The sequence below is a fragment of the Protomyctophum bolini genome (assembly GCF_963924005.1).
Source record: "Protomyctophum bolini genome assembly, chromosome: 2".
In the NCBI taxonomy this organism is placed as follows: domain Eukaryota; kingdom Metazoa; phylum Chordata; class Actinopteri; order Myctophiformes; family Myctophidae; genus Protomyctophum; species Protomyctophum bolini.
In genome coordinates, this window is record NC_137863.1 from 15,103,141 (window position 1) to 15,120,131 (window position 16,991).

The following is a 16,991-nucleotide window of genomic DNA, read 5'->3' on the forward strand; positions in this document are numbered from 1 at the left end:
TGTAAAATGTTGCACACACACACAGGACATTGAGTGAACCACACGTGCTCCACTTCCCCTGCAATCAGTGAATTCCCAACAACTGAACATACAGTATTGTTACAGATGTGTTTCAAAGGCATAGCTGATGTTGTTTCAAACAGAATGGGAACATGATCAGGGACAATGTGACTTTGAATTATGTCAGGATAGATTGTGTGTAGTAGAATAAACAGCAGTGCACAGTAGATGGCCTGAAAAATACGGAAAAACGAAATCATATTACAGCATTACAGATTTATTATTCTACTTATCTTTCTACTGATCCGTCTCGCACAGTGGTTTTCAACAGATTTTGACCCAGGGACCACCATGTCAAATAACATAGCATTATCAAAAATAGGCCAAAATGTCCAGTGAGTTTTTATGTTGGAGGTGCAATTACACGCGCAATGCTGTTGGTCACTGTCATCACACATGTACCTAACAATAGAGTTGAATGTTTGTTCATGATTGTATCCCAGTGAATTGTGATTCTAATGAATAATGTATTTTCTGGTGTACATGTAACTGAGGTTTTCAGTTACAAAGAGAAATAGGATGGAATGTGGTGGCAAAAATGCATATAAACACTGTGGTATTGATTAATTGAATGTAGCCTACTAGTAGATGATACTATACACTCTAATTACCACCTGTTCTTCACTGAAAAACTCATTAGAGACTGCCGACCCATGTGAACCTATTTCAAACTGTGTGAGTTAACTATATAATAGAGTCCATTTAAGGAATGACCATCTCTTGTTACTCCTGAAACTCTGTACACTCCTGTAGTATAAAATATGTGTTGGGGATGTGTGTGGGGAGGGCTGAGGGAAGCTCTGGAGAGAGACACTAGTCTCTCTCTGGTGTGATGACATATACAATAAAGAATGGAGTTTGAATCCTGATGGTTGAGTCCTGCTTCTTCCTGATGTTGCTTACTTACCTTCCATGGGAACCCCACAAACTAAAGGTACTCATTGGCTTCATGGAACGCCTCAATGGAGAGTCTAAGAAGATGTATCGAAACACCCCCATGTACAGAGGCAATGAAGTTTCAGCTATGCAGCGAGACCTGCAGATAAACCTGGTGGAGATGGATCTTGGTGAATGTGGTGGAATCATGGAACTGAGTTGTTAATTGGTCAGTTGTTAATTGCGCTGTAGGCAGTGGGTACTTGTCAGGGAGGACTGCCTTATTTAACACCTTGAGGTCGACACACACAAGGGGAGTTTTCCTGTCTTCCTCCACGCAACCACCAGATTTTAAATCCAAGGTGCGGCGAGTAGAGCTCGCAGAGTGTATTGTAGGTGCTGGATCAATACGTGAGAAGGGCTGTTTTGAAGAGGTGGCTGGTGCAGAACCGCAAAGTGGGTTTGCTTCTCACAACAATGCCCTCTGGTGGGACAGTTCTGGGTCCCGGTTGCACGTGTTACCGCAGCAACACACTGGAGTCCGCTGGAGTCCTGTGTAGTTTATGTGGGAAACGTCCCGGAGGGGAACTGGAATAGTTGAATGAGAGGGTAGAGGAAACTGAGGTGCAAGCCAAATGAGTGACAAAACCCAGTACTGACTCAAATTGGAAAGCCATCTCCTCAGCCTTATTAAGTGTCAGGTCATCCGGGGGTATAATCAATTTCTCCCAAACCTTTGGGTTGTTTGTGTGCTCAGCCAACTGGTCTCTAATCAGTTCATCTCGTATTGCTCCAAACTTACACACGCTTACACACGCCCTTCAAATCGGCCTCATATTGATGAACTGACTCGCCTCATCTTGCTGTTTGCGCTGGCGAAATAAAATCCTCCAGGGGATAACACTGAGCGGCTGAGAAATGACCAGCAATGTGACACAGTCCCCAATCTTAAATATCCGCTGTCTCACCGTGCCAAGACAGTGGATTAGTGTGGCTCATTTCCAGACTACACTCAAGTCTGTCAGTCCAGACTTGAGTGTCCGTCAGTCCATGATGTACTGTAGGTCCTGAATGACTCATGCCTCTCCCATTCTCTCCTCAACCGCCCTATACACTAAAAATATTATTGAAAAAACTCTAAAAATATGGATCCAATTTAGACGCCATTTCGGATTGCACTCACTCTCTATCAATGCCCCAATAGCAGCCAATCATATTTTCCATCCCTCTTTGATAGATGGTGCCTTTTCAACCTGGAAAAGTCTTGGGATTTATACTTTTAAAGTGTGCCACAATTTTTGTATTTTTCCAGTTTTTCATGTGTCTATGAGGTGACAGTACTTCTTTAGACACCCTGGAGTTGTTTTTATGTGCAATGGTGTATTAACTTTGTATTTAGTGTTTCTTCCTGGAGGCTGAACCCTTGACAGTCAAACGGGCCAATGAAGTAAACAGTAATATAGTGACACCACACTATCAGCCCCTCCCCTAACCCCTCCCCCTTTATCATACAACTACAGCTGTGGGTGCGCACTCCATCTTTAAGGACTTATATATGGTGAAGGTCTTTGCATCCTTTCAGCAACTCTCAGTCGAATATACACTTCCCAAACAGAACTTTTACAGGTCCGTAGTTTTGTTCAGAAAACATTTCCCTGAATGACTCATGCCAGCGAGTCCAAGGAAAAGGAGGCTCACCTGGGAGTGCCAGTAAAGCAGGAGGCGGCGAGAACATACGCTATAAATTCGACACACGCGTTCCACACCACCACAGGGAGTGCAGTGCCCGGCCTTGAGTTGGTCGGATACACGGTTCAGAACTGCCAGAAAAGGCTGTGGTAGTGGACCTAAATAATGTCCCCACACCTATCCAATTTCCAGACTCTGCCTGAGCCAATTGATTGCCATGGCAACCCCAGCCCACACCTGCCATTTGATTACTTACAGTAATTAATCAGTTCATTTTCATTGTCAGTTTGCACTTTTCAGACATTCTCCGCACATTTTTGAGGGGCTATATAGTAGCTTTTCATCACAACATGTGTCACATTTGCAATTGACAATGAAATGAGAATTTACGCCATATGTGTCTGAATAAATCGGCTTTTTGTGGCAACACTAACATTAAATGCCATTGACAATGAACATTAAATTATATTAACATTAAATACATTGAATATTTTCTTTTAATATTGTATCTTGTCTTGGTTAAAAGCCAACCTGGCAGAGATGTGCGACTTTGCATTGTCCCAACAAAGCTTGACAGAATAAAGCTCCGAGACACAAGCATGTGTGCCTGAATACTAGACTTCCGGTCAAACCAAGATGAGGTGGTAAGAAAGGGTCAGAATAAGACAGCGCACACCCTCCGATCTTGAGACAAACTGTTAAACTAACAGATATCATGGACAAAAGCAAGGGCTCACAACTCACTTTGTAATGCTCCAGGTAAATGTATTCACAATCACAGCAGGCAGGACATACAACGTTTCGACCCGTATTGGTCTTTCTCAAGAATATGAAGTAATGAATTGCATTTTTAGTAAGAAAGTCATTAACATTCCGCTGCAGCTCCAATATCAATGAACAGCAAGGGAAACTGAAGTTGTGGTCCAATGAAGCACTTACACATGTTAGACTTATTCTTTAGTGCTGCTATAGATCTGAACCAGAAAGTGAGCTCATGACCTCATAACATTCCTCTGTCACTTTCAGAATTTCCAGTATACTCGACAGTAGCTAGTGCAGTAGTTACAGTAGGCTATACAGGAGGGTTATAAAAATCTAAATAGTTGTTTTGATTAAAAGGCTGAAGACAGTTACACGGTGGTGCAGTCGGTAGCGCTGGTCCTTGATTCTGGTCACTCATACAGTATGAGTCACCATAACCAAGGACGGGTGTTTTCGAGTATGAGTCATACTACCATCCTAATAAGTGAGAAGCCGTGTTTTTCTTTGCACACCAATAGGCATGGCAAAGACTATGTTTTCTCCCCTGTCTGTCCGTCCTTCCGTCTGTTACCAGTTAATCTCCGGCACTGTTGGCCCTGTCGCTACGAAATTGTGCACACACACTCCCTGCCCAAAATGTTCCAGAATGGTCTGTTATGGCGACAGCATGAGGCCGGTCTTTGCAAAACACAATTTTTTACATTAGTCCTAGAGATTTTATCTATACATCACGCAAATCGGTACACACTACACAGTATCTCTATAGGCATGCGATCAACACGGATGAATCCAATTTTCCATATTCCATCCCGATTCGCTAAGATTGGCTTCAAGTTTGCAGGATTGGTCCGTTTTAAACAAAATGCCTCAAATCATGAACATGATTTAGGTGAAAGTTTGCATGCACATTCAGACTAGACCGAGGACCAAAGTCTTTTCAGATCAATGCACTATACAGTATGTGGGGAAATAAGTAGTAGACTTGTTGGCAAATTGTGAGCAAAAAAATATTCTATTGACCCTGGAAATACCGTTTGAAAATAATTTCTCAAAATGGATAGCGGAAATCATTATACCTTTCCAATGCATATCGCTGCTCTGTTTAAATTGCACCCAGCGGTATATGAAAGAGGGAACATCACCTCGCAGCAAGATAAATGAGCGTGCATTACATTCCAAAACAAACTTGACTGACCTGCAAAGTTGAGGCGGCGGATGTGCTTGAGCAGCAGAGTCCCGTTGATGGTGTCCATTTTGGAGCAGAGGCCCACCTTCTCTGGGCATAGTTCCCTGTGCATATTGTGAAGGGCATGTGCCATCGCATAGACAGCATCAATAACAAACTGCACCTTGCCTTCTTGCTCATAAGAGGAGTCTCTTCCTGTCCGCTCCTGATCTGTAGGGTACAAAAGAACAGACTCAAATGAGCCACATCACATGGCATATTATGCATGATTTATACTTGGTTGCATGCCATGTCTGAAAATAGCTGACAATGTGCCACGTTGTGAGCTTGTGTAGATACAGTATGTTATTTACACCGACACTAGAAATAAATGAATAAATATATTTTAGATTTCCGTTCACAGATGTTTCACCAACTATTTTAAAATAGTTCAACTAGCCAATCTACATCTACACGTTGTGAGCTTGTAGATCAAAGGTATTTTTTTTAATAGTAAAAAATGGCAAATAAGTTTAGGTATAAGGGGTAAGGGGTGGTGCAAGATATAGCCCTATATATTTTTGCTCGCTCAAAAATAATCCACTGTGTCTGTGTGTTTGCACCCTGTGGTGGACGGGGTAACGCTACTAGCCGCAGCAGCAGCAAAAGACAACGGCGTGTGCCTGCAGAATACGCTCCAAATGTATTCATATGCCTAGTTTGGTCTCCAAAGCCCGACAATATGCATCCAAATGGACTCGCCCTAGTTGAAATAATAGTGTTCAATTTCTAATAGTGTTAAATAATAATTTGCGACAGAGAAACATACACGTTACTAAAATAATAACAATAATGTGGGGGGGGGAAACAAAGGCAAAAAGGGGGAGACAGCGCCTCTTTCACCTGACACATTATTACTACGTATGTGTTGTTTTACAATGACGTGACCGTCCCTTTTGCGATATTACTGTACTTTTGGACAGCCCCCCCCCCCCCCCCCCATCTAGGCTATACTTCTGATAAATTACATCCTGCTGTGGCCACTGAGTTGGCTCATTATTAACCTTGTCGTCAATCTCTGTATTCATTTAGATTTCAAGGGAATGAGGCAATCATAGGAGAGAGTTTGAAGTTTTTTTTTAAGTGCATCGGAAATGATCATCAATCAGGAAACGATCAGACCCATCATCGCGCAATCAAGGCAAGTGTGACCACTCTCTAAGGTACAAGTGGTTAGCAAATTATACTTGCTCATCCTTGACCTTCATGAAAACATATATGGCCCACTTTCACATCTATATTTAGAAGCAAACTGACATATGTGCATGTGTCAAATTCTCAACAACTACTAAGGGCCACTACTTGTACTACTTGTAACAAAATTACAAATTGCATTGTGCAACCAGGGGTCCTTCCATGGGTTTCCAGGGGCCTCAATTGTGCACTATCAGATTTAAATTAATTCAATTAAAAACACTTATTTTATAGACTTGGCTCCCAGAGATTAGAAAAATGGTGGGGTCCGTGGCCTAATGCATATCAAACTGGATCGAGGTCCTTGAAATTAAAAAGGTTGAGAATCAGCTGTAGATATAAATACTGACTATAACACATTATTGTCCCGTCCTACGGAATCAAAAGCAGCAAGCAGTCATTTTGCCAGTGTTCTTCTCATATATACTGTTACCCCCACTTTGTAAAGCAGCTGAAGTCAGACATCAGGGCGGTTCTGTTCTGTAAAAAGCCTCTTCAGAATGAGCCAACCCTTTTAATGGAGCAAGTGGCAGTGGTCCAAAGGACATAGAAGAAAATGCATTGGTCCTCAGTGTGTCTTAGCCTTCCTGTGTTGAATGGGGCCTGCCTCTTTAGCCTTCCTGTGTTGAATGGGGCCTGCCTCTCACAATTAGCTAGAAGGTAAATATCTGGAACGCTGCAGTGAACTGAATCAATTCCAATATCTGGAGTGCAAGGTTTTCTCCTCTGAGAAATCTAATCAGTTAAAAAACAACACCACAACTCTTTTTCCTATCTGTCCAGGAATTGCCGTTTTGTAAACGTTAGGTCTATACTTAATTTCCAGATTTGATGTTAACATGACCTGCCTGACATACTCCTCCGCCATATATATTTTTCATAATATTGTAGCACGTATTTAGAGCATTCAACGTGACCACCAGGTGTCCCCAAACCCGACGTTGACAAATGGTGCATTTAGTGATTTAGTGATGGTGCACAAGTGATTTAAACTGGAGAGGCCATGACAGTGAAGAAGTATAGGAAGGCAGCAGTAAGGACATCCATTCTGCAGACAATGTATGTCTAATCTCCTCACAAGATGAATGGAATAACTTGATGATCAGTGCTTTAATTCTGTCCAAGTTAGCTTTTTATAGGGTTTTGCTGTCAGGAGTAGTAAGGGATGTGTGTGTGTGTGTGTGTGTGTGTGTGTGTGTGTGTGTGTGTGTGTGTGTGTGTGTGTGTGTGTGTGTGTGTGTGTGTGTGTGTGTGCGTGCGTGCGTGCGGAGAGGTGTGGAGGGAATACGTCAATCCAAACTCATGGTCCTCTCCTTAGCAGAGCTTGTTAAAGCCTCCACGCAACTCCACCGTATGTAGAGGGGAGATTAAAAAAAATGTACGCATGAGTGTTCCATTTAGATTAACAATAGGGTAATTATCAGGGATGAGTTAATGACATAGCTGCATGCGTTTATACACCTGCTGAATGGAATTCAATTAAGCTTTGCAAGTTAAAAGTGCACAGCAGGGGGTGTGTGTCGACTGTAGAGTAAGTTTAAAGGTTTTTATAATGATAATGGGCCACGGGCTGACTAAGTTGCACACAGAATAATGTATGCAACAGACCAACAGGAAGACATGTTGAGTAGTTAACCTCCGGGGACAAGTAAAAGTAGTTAACATATAAAAACTTGAAGGGTTTTTACTACTGATATATATCTTCCTGTGACATTCCTTCAATACAATTATGTTAAAACAAAAGTACCCTGAAGAAGGCAACATTGGGAACAATAAAAGTATTTTTGGCATCGGGACTACAAGTTGTGCGACCTCACCTTTCTATTTTAAAACAAAAGTAGTTAACATAGCATCACAATCATTGTAATCACCTTATCCATTTGTATGTTGGCTATTCAAAAGTAGCAGAGCTAGAAGCTTACAACACGCTGGGTGCTTGTATATGCTATTTTTGAAAGAGAGGAAAAAAATAGAACGTTTTGATCATTTTTCATGGCAGATGGGGGTTCTTGACCACTATAATGAATGTGCAGAGGTTTTTATTTGTAAAATAACAGATAAAAAAGGAAGCCCTGCCGCCTCCGAAATCAGTACATTGCTTCTCTGTTGCAGTCTGTCCTTCCGTCCATCATTTATTTACTATCAAACACCAGGACCTCCCTGCAAACCAATGGCATTTTAATATGGTTATCTCAAGAGTCCTTCATATGCTTGAATTAAAGACAGGGGTTATGGGTCTGCAATTAAGGACCACAGGGCCAGAAATTGGACAGAGATTGTAACCGTTTGGCTGACACACATAAGCCATGGGGAGCCCTCTAAGCCAGATGGGGTGTGAGAGGTATTTTTCTCACATGGGTTTGGCAGCCACTACACACTAACTTTGTGTTGATTCTGTTCCATGCGCAACCACCCTCCCCATCTCTCCTTTGCCATTTCTATCTATGCCACTCTCTCTCTCTCTTCCTATTGCTGAGTTGGCTCCCTCCCACACATTCCTGGGGGTAGCATTTAGCCTTCTCTCAGAGAAATTCACTCAGATTAAGCACATCAGTTTCAAACTGATGGCATCACCCACTCAGAGGTGTCACACAAGTCACTTTGTGACAGTGTCTATGTTGGCTAATACTCCTTTGACCTTTTCACTGCTCTTGCCTGGCGACAGGCCATCCGGTCTTCGCTGTCTGAAAGACTGCCCACACCATCTCATTTTCATTTTCTGCCATTCTTGTCTAGGTCACACAGTCTTTCACAGCATATACCACAACAACCTCTGGAAATGTCAAAGTCCTGAACATGAAAATGTAGGATAATTTTCAGGAAAGACCCATGACATTGTACAAGCGCTGAATACATTATGAGTAGAACAACATGATTTGCATGACTCTTTATAATAAATAAGTCCACAGCATGTTGCAAAAGTAATAACAATCTCCAGGAGGAGCTAGATCAAAACGCTGATCGCCACAGTCGGTCTCGCGGGATATCGGTCGGTCCCGCAGGAGGTCAGTCGGTCCAGCCACTAAAATGTGGAACGCCCTACCAACAGCCATTAAGACATGTGAATCCCTTGAATTCTTCAAAACTGCTCTCAAAGAGCACCTATATGGCTGCAGTTCGAAGAGGGGTGGAAGGGAAGAGGGAGTGTCCGTAAATCCGAGGCTCCACAATGCCATGCAACAGCAACTACCAGTTTATAGTAGCCACCAACCACTTAGATGCTAGGATGCTATCTGGCATCCTAAGTTGCAATACCAACTCTTGACAGCCCATTCATTGAAACAGATAAGTCCTGGTTATTAAACAACACTAGACTCACCAATATTGAAGCTGTATGGAAAGTTATCCTCTTTGTATGCATGTCAAGTTTTTGTTTCATAAAAATCCATCATAGCCATGTTATGAACTATACTTTCTGTCCATAAATTCAACGTAGTGTAACGCTGTTTAATACAATCAGATAAGGTAATTCATACTGTTATGCAATGATGTGATTACTCTCCTCCACCTACACCTATAAAGAAAATCCAAAATGGTAATAAAAATAGTGCCGGAAGAGAAAGACAGCTGCTGCACATGCATAGCTCTGCAAAACTAACAAAATAACATAAATGTGAAGTGATAGTAATAGGTTTAGTTGGTTAAATTAATTTGACCTACTACGGTAAATTCAATATAATTTGTTTTAGAGGAAATATCAGAAACGCATCATATTGTATATTCCCATATTTCTAGTAAGTTTGTGTTTACTGAAGTTGTTCGCCCCAAATTAGTTACTAAAGTGCCATTCAAAAAGCTATGATTGCAACAGTGTATGCATGATTGAACCCCTTTAGAACAATACATCTGTCCACTCAGCCATTACCAGCAGAACTTGGGTATTATTTGGAAAACAAAGAATATTGTTAGTGCTGGTGCATTCCATGCTGTAGTTTAACTCTAAACATAACTAATACAAAGGACATTGCTTTGTCTGCATTGTTCTACTTTCCCCAACAACATCAATTAGCAAGGGAAAGCAGAGCAGGGTACCATGAGATACCCAGGCTGCTCTACCTTTTCTCTCCTCTCACCATTAATCAATATCAGTTTTACATCTCCCTCATTCACACATAAAAGACTTGTCTTTCTCATCTCCCCAGTCAGCCACATCCCAAAACTGCCCAGCCCTCTTCTCTTTGATCACACTGACAATCCAAGTCCTCCTGAAGACATTGGTTATTCTGCAGCCATATACCACATGGTCGACTCGCCTTGAAGATGGTAGAGAGACACCTGAGATATTCACACAGTGATGAAACAGATGCTGCATGGTCCCCCGGCCTCGCCAGAATGCATAGCTGACAATAAAGGTTGACCATGTGAACCCCAGCGTCCCTATAGTTTCGGCATATGTCATAACTGCCGAATGTTCCGCGAAACGAAAACGAACGCTCACCAAAAATAGCAGATCTAAAAAGTGAGTTTGTACATTAACTATTTTCAGTGAACGAAAAGACTGAATTTGGTGTGGGTTAATTTGGTTTCATTTTACACTCTCAAGAGTAAATGTATTGTTAAGCATCTGCATTAGGCCTACTTACTACATTACAAGAAGTCTACACAATTAGAGAATGTAGACTAATAGTTATTTTGTTTGTGTTTGCCTGTTACAGTATCTCTTCTATGGTACCAACATCAATACAGCATGAAATTGTCTTCTTATCCAACGATAATAAAATATTCAACGTTTTGGGTCAATCTCATCAAATGGTGGTCCGTGGCTCAAATGCCAATTATTATTTTACCATTGCTTCTTTAATGTAACAATTAACTAACCCGCCTTTGACCAGCACTGCAACATTGTATTTTATCCTGACCATCGGGAATGAGAATGTGTTGTCTTTGCAGTTTCCAGTGTACAGTGTAGATGGCAAGCAAACACAGTAGAGCTGCTCCCCTGGTGGCCATAATCTGGGCAAAGAAATTACTACTTATGCAATTTCTATGAATTGTATGAAAATGTATCGCAGGGAAAGTAGCCTAACTAAAGCCAAACCCATGAGCATCGATATTTGTGCCAACTTTGGGGAAACTTGGACTACTGGCCTGCTGTGGGACCTCGGACGCACAAACATGCAAAGAGGGCTCACTAATTATACTGTATTTAAGATGCGCCAAAACATATCACCGGCAAACAAAATGTATTCATGTTTTTATTCATGTTAATGTTAATAAGATAAATAAAACATTCAAGAACCTACTGTATATAACAAAAGGGAAGAAACATGAATGTTGCAGATAAGGGCACACAAATGTACAAATCTATGTCTTGCAGAACCAGCTCAGTGGCCTTGCGGTAGAGTGTCCGCCCTGAGATTGGGAGGTCGGGGTTTGATCCCGGCCTCCCGAGTCATACCAAAGTCTCTAACAAAGGGAGCCAATGCCTCCCCACTTGGCATCAATTTGAGCTCATAGTAAGTCCCTGCGACATAGGCTACTAGAATTATGTCCAGGGGGTGTACTTGTACATCAAGCTGCCTCACGGTACAGAAACCCTATGACCCTATGGGTCTCATGACTCTTATCTACAAGCCTAATAACGTATTATTATTGCTTGTAAAAAAAAAAAGAAGAAAAGAAAAGGAAAAAAATGCCGGGACAAAAGAAGAAACCAGACAAGGAAAGCATGGATAGATAGCCCTTATGGGGTCTGACTCATGCCAGGTCAAAAGAAGAAAACAAACAAGGAAAGCATGTATACATATAGCCCTTATGGGGTCTGACTCATGCCAGGTCAAAAGAAGAAAACAAACAAGGAAAGCATGTATACATATAGCCCTTATGGGGTCTGACTCATGATATTTCATAAAAAGTCTCTCAGTCGTTAATTTCCTTTCATAAAACTAATGAATGTTTGATACATAATGTCGAAGGCCCAGAGATGCTGGTCAGAAGTATGCGAATGTAATAGGCTATAATGTTAAAATAAGGTGCAGGTATATTCGAGCTTTGACAATCAGTATACACGAAGACTAAATAATTCAAAGGGTGGCGCTAGAGGAAAAGCCATGGGCTAATCAATCATTGCATGGCATCTAGATTTTAGTTTTTACATACAGTGTTGTTTGGGACCAAAGTGGTGGACGGACAGCCACACATGCACAGGCATGAAATTATATTATATTGTGATTACAACAAATTATGATGATGAGACATTCCTTTATGTTCGGCCATTTGTTCTGTCTTGCAGATTCCATGAACTAATTAAGCACATAATTATCTTGATAGGAGTTTGGGGGCATGGGGCATTGTGAGAAACCCCCAAGAGAAACATTCTGTACTGAGAATTTTGACCCTTTCCTCTAAATATGTGCTGGGCTCCTTAATTGGGTTTAAATCTCATTAAAATCTCCCAGTGATTTTCCACATGGACAGATAGTGCTATCAGCAGCTGCATGTGCATGTGGCACAGGGCCTGCAGGTACACAATATTTAACCATGAAGACTTATGAAGCCATTAACTTGCTATAACCGACCAGGTGTGTGAACACCTCAGACTCAGCAGTTATACAGTACAATGCTGCAATGGGCCTTGAGACGAACCACACGTTTAAATATTACATTTGCCTCTGTTCCAGTGTTTAACAGGTGAGCATGAGTGAGAATACATCAAGACAAATGTGTCACTTCATTCAACGCAAAACCGTGAAAATATTTATATATTTTATATAAGTAACTGTTAACTGATGTAGACGAATATCTTACTTGTGCACTTTTTGAGCCCAGACCCTTTCTTCAAAGCATGACGGCTGAGTTTGCAGTTGAAGTTGTTCTCCCAGAACTCTGCAAACCAGATATTCCTCCTGTTGTTTTCCAGCGTGCGGCTGATGAAATAACGATCAAACCCTGCATGGACAGATCAATGGTTTCATTGGTACTGACGCACAGACAGTGTCACAGCAAACTGATAGGTAGAAGTGTTCTGACATTGACTTGCTTATATAATTAATTATATTTAAATTGTTAGTTTGTTTGTAGCAGATCAACTGATAGCACAAAGATTATTTTTCTTTGTTTCATTTTCCACATTTTTAATAAAGCTGTAGAGAGGGAACTCTCTCACCCCTGTCAAACAACTCTTCTTGACAGTGGAGCTGAAGTGCATGTACACAATGCCAGCACATCTACAAAGACTGCACCAATACATAAAAAGTATTTAATTACATGAAACAGATCAAAATATCCTTGTCCTTCTATATAAAAGGTGTATTATTATTATTGTTGTTGTTGTTATTGTTATTATAGCATCCCAGGGGGTGTTTGGTACAGAAGGGAAAAAGAGCAGTGTTACGAACTCTGTTTGCCAAGTGGTTAATTCCACAATGTACCTCTGATGGAGTGGCGTCTGGGCAGGATAGTGATGGCTCCCTCTGCCATCTCCTCCTGGTTCAGAACTGGAGAGATCTTGGCACCCCAGCTGTCTGAGCCAACCCAGATAAAATGACCTGTCTGGTTTGCCTTCCTGGCAGCATTCAGCAGCCGCCTACGTAGACACAAAGGAACACAGATGACACTGTGTGTAGGGTCAGGCTCTCAGGCTTTAGCTTTGATTATTATCTCTGCCAGGAGTCGTGTTTTCACAGGTTTTCACCTGTGTGTGTGTGTGTGTGTGTGTGTGTGTGTGTGTGTGTGTGTGTGTGTGTGTGTGTGTGTGTGTGTGTGTGTGTGTGTGTGTGTGTGTGTGTGTGTGTGTGTGTGTGTGCGTGCGCGTGTGTGCGTGCGTGTCTCACACTAGTAGGCTACTACTACAATTAATAGGCTCTCCAGCCAGGTTATGGAATATGTATTATGTATCCCATAGGAATAAGGTCTGGAACCAGCGTATTGGGCGAATTATGTATGGATGGTACAAGTTCATCGACAGACAACAAGATTGACACAAAATCTGCCAAATCTCAAGACTCTTTCTGGAAATGTCAAATGTGCATATTAGTAATTTTGTGCACATTCAGTCCAAGCTGTCTTAAGACTGACAGAGTGCTGACATTCACACATGGAACACATGTATCAAAACTATCACCTATGCAGCACCATCTTGAAATCACAATGTACAGTTGCCTAAGAAGCATGTTGGATTTGACAATAACATGTTTTGGGTAATTGTGAAAAGATACAGATTGGGTAAGTGTGAGAGACGTGATTTTAGGTTTCAAATAATCTATTTAAAAAAAAGTTAGTAAAATAAATGAAGTCCCATATGTGTATGGAAATTGCATCCTGCACTGCTGCACATAATTCTACATTCATTAAAACTCTGACTGGGTTGCTGAGTTACAGTCTAATTATCATTATAACAATGTGAAAGAAAATATTTTAAAATAAGGGAAAAGGTTATATTCGTGGACACTCAAAAATGTTTACATGGCACACTAACTATCTAGAAAATAAAAACAACATGGCACTTCATTTCAAAAAGGTCGCGGACCCCTGTATTAGGTGTTAATGTTATAACATTGTTTAGTGGTTATATATGTTTGTCCTGGTGATGCTTTTTTACTGTCCATAGATGTTTTTCCAAGTAGGCTGTCTACTCTGGTTGCAGCATAATTATGTATATAGGGGAGGGATATATATTTATATCCCTCCCCCCATTTCCCCGTTCCATTTCATACTCGCACAACCCCAAACATTGTCATCATGCCCCAGACAGGGAGAAAGATGGAGAGAGGTAGGGCATGCCTCCTGGCAGAGATGTATGCTCTACTGAGCACCAGTTTCTAGTTTGCTTTAACATTTCATTATAATGTCTCAGCGGACTTTGTTCAGAACAGTTCTGTTACCGCCCTTCCCCACCATGGTCTGTGTTGTCCAGTCTTATAGAATCATTTTCATTCTCATCTTCACAGTGGTTATCAAGTTACTATGTTGCCTTACCTTATATCGTCTTCATTGGCGAAGATTATGACCACTCTCGCATTTTGGTTTTCTCCGAGTCGTCGGATGACCTTGTCAAACTCTCCCTGTTTGGCCTCCCGAGGAATCTTGACCGACTGGAAGATACACACACCCCCTAATCAGACACAGAAAGATACAGAACACAGTATTCAGTCATTTGTGAGTAACCAAAGAGTCACTAATAAGGACCATGACAGTAATTTACATATCAGAGGTGGGACAAAGTCATTTTTTGGAATAAACTTGAGTCAAGTAAGTCTCAAAGCTTTAAACTTAAGTTCCAAGTCACAATGTCCCAATTAAGTCAAGCCAGGTAAGGTACTAGTCAAGTCTCAATATAACCGACAAGTCCCAATCTAAAGTTTTTAGTTTAAAGTCCTTCAAATCAATTTAAGTAAAGGTAAATGATTCCTGCCTGGCACACTTTTTTAAAGAACATCCTCTTTAATATTTGGGCTTGTTTGTGTGAAGGTATACATACGGTATTTTCAAGTCAAAGCGGGCTCAATTCCAAGTGAAGTCATGAGCCCATTGGTGTTGCCTCCGGCACGTTACAAGATGTTTTTTATTTAATCAAGTTAATCAAGTGGACTCGAATCCACACCTTTGGTAATGGTTACCACACCAGGCAAGTTACATACAGCATAGTGTATCAGTATGGTGCCAACTGAAGAACACATTATTTTCATGTTAGCGGTCAACAGTTGTGCTTTCACCCCTGCACAGAAGGATTTTGTGATGTTACTATATGTTTTCTGAGATGATTCAGCATTGTGTTTTAAGTTACACTGTGATGAACTGTGATAGTTCCCATTCTTTCATTCTTTCTTTCGTCCACAAGAATTGCTTGGCAAAGTTTACAGTAGCTTTTCTTCTTGGTGGTTATAAGTTGTAAAGAATGGTCTGTAATTACATGGTTGAGAGAGTCTTTTAAACATTAATTTAACTTCCCTGTAATATATTATTAAAGGATTAAAAATATATTTCAGCAGTACCTTATGCACAAGGTGACTTATACAATCACTTCAGCAGCACATCTTTTTTATTTTTCTTCCTGTTAACAATGCTCTCAATGTATATTCGACTAAACGTAAGGTTTTTGTTTTTCTTATTAAGATTTGATTTGATTGAGTGATTGATTGAGCCACCTGTGTAATGGGTGTGTATTGGGGTTCATTGGGGTGTTCAATAAAACTGCTTAGCGAGATCAGCTTTTATTATTTTTACTTGCCTGTAGCTCGGTACTACGTAGTATAGGGCATAGCAGTGGCGGCCATTTCTGTGGCCATTTTCTGTCGTTTTATATTTTTGATTATTTTTTGGAAATCTCTATGGGAAAAATGAATGGGGCCTGGAACAATGGCACCAGAAAATGGCCACCATGCACTGCTATGCAATAATACAGTATGTATTTTTAACCTGGGTTCTCATGCTGGGATCGTTGTGGTTTTTTAACTCTGCCGACACTTCCCCAGTGGTATATCACAGTTAGAAAATCACGTTTCACTTTTTCCTGAAGCTGTCCCTCCCTATCAAGCACAGCTTTCATCAAGACACTTGACCCAGGGGAGGAATATATAATCAAAAGAAATACAAAGTGTGTGATGTGAGCCAAAAGGTAAAACGGTTATCTGCACTGCACAGGAATTCTTTTCAAAATTTAAACAAGAAAATCTGGAGAGGGGCTCCATCTCACCTCTGCTTTCATTGCATCTAATTGAAATATATTCTGTCTTTGATGTTGTCTAAATAACACAGCTGGGTCATCCAGGGTTCTGTCATACAGAGGCAGCTGGATGTACTGTTCTGTAGATGGATAATTTGATTCTGCCCTCATAATCCCATCTTTAAAATGGTACTAAACCATGTATTACTAATTATGTTATTTTAGCTGATTACACCAAACAAAGAATGCGGTTGGTAAATCATGTCGAAGTTAATGAAATTAAGGCTGGGGGAGAGGACATTTATGCAGGAGAATGTGTTGTGTAAGGGGGCCATGCGGTCCCTTCATCATTCCAAGCCAAGGGTGGTTCAGTGCATAAAACTTCACCCGTTTCACATACCGTAGTCACACATAAATATACAGTATACAGTATATCATATAAAATACACTACAGTGCAGTATGAAAACTTTGGTACACGCTTCTGAAGAGGAGGCCATGTCTCACACTGTCAAAGCCAAGTGTTTCTCAGACAGTGGTCTCTGAAACTATGGAGATTGCACCTCAGTGATAGATCGCTGTGA

The 16,991-nt window shown here is 41.0% G+C and overlaps 1 protein-coding gene across 2 annotated transcripts in view; it reads right to left on the reverse strand.

Moving 5' to 3' along the window:
- Positions 1–16,991, reverse strand: part of LOC308324811 (metabotropic glutamate receptor 4-like) — a 154,085-nt gene that overhangs the window by 31,169 nt on the left and 105,925 nt on the right. For both annotated transcript variants that reach the window (XM_080777113.1, XM_080777112.1), the window contains exons 3-6: positions 14,723–14,858; positions 13,177–13,331; positions 12,554–12,694; positions 4,583–4,783 (exon numbers count right to left, since the gene is read on the reverse strand). In XM_080777113.1, the coding sequence (XP_080633239.1) occupies positions 4,583–4,783; positions 12,554–12,694; positions 13,177–13,331; positions 14,723–14,858 (633 nt within the window). The remainder of the gene's footprint in view (positions 1–4,582; positions 4,784–12,553; positions 12,695–13,176; positions 13,332–14,722; positions 14,859–16,991) is intronic.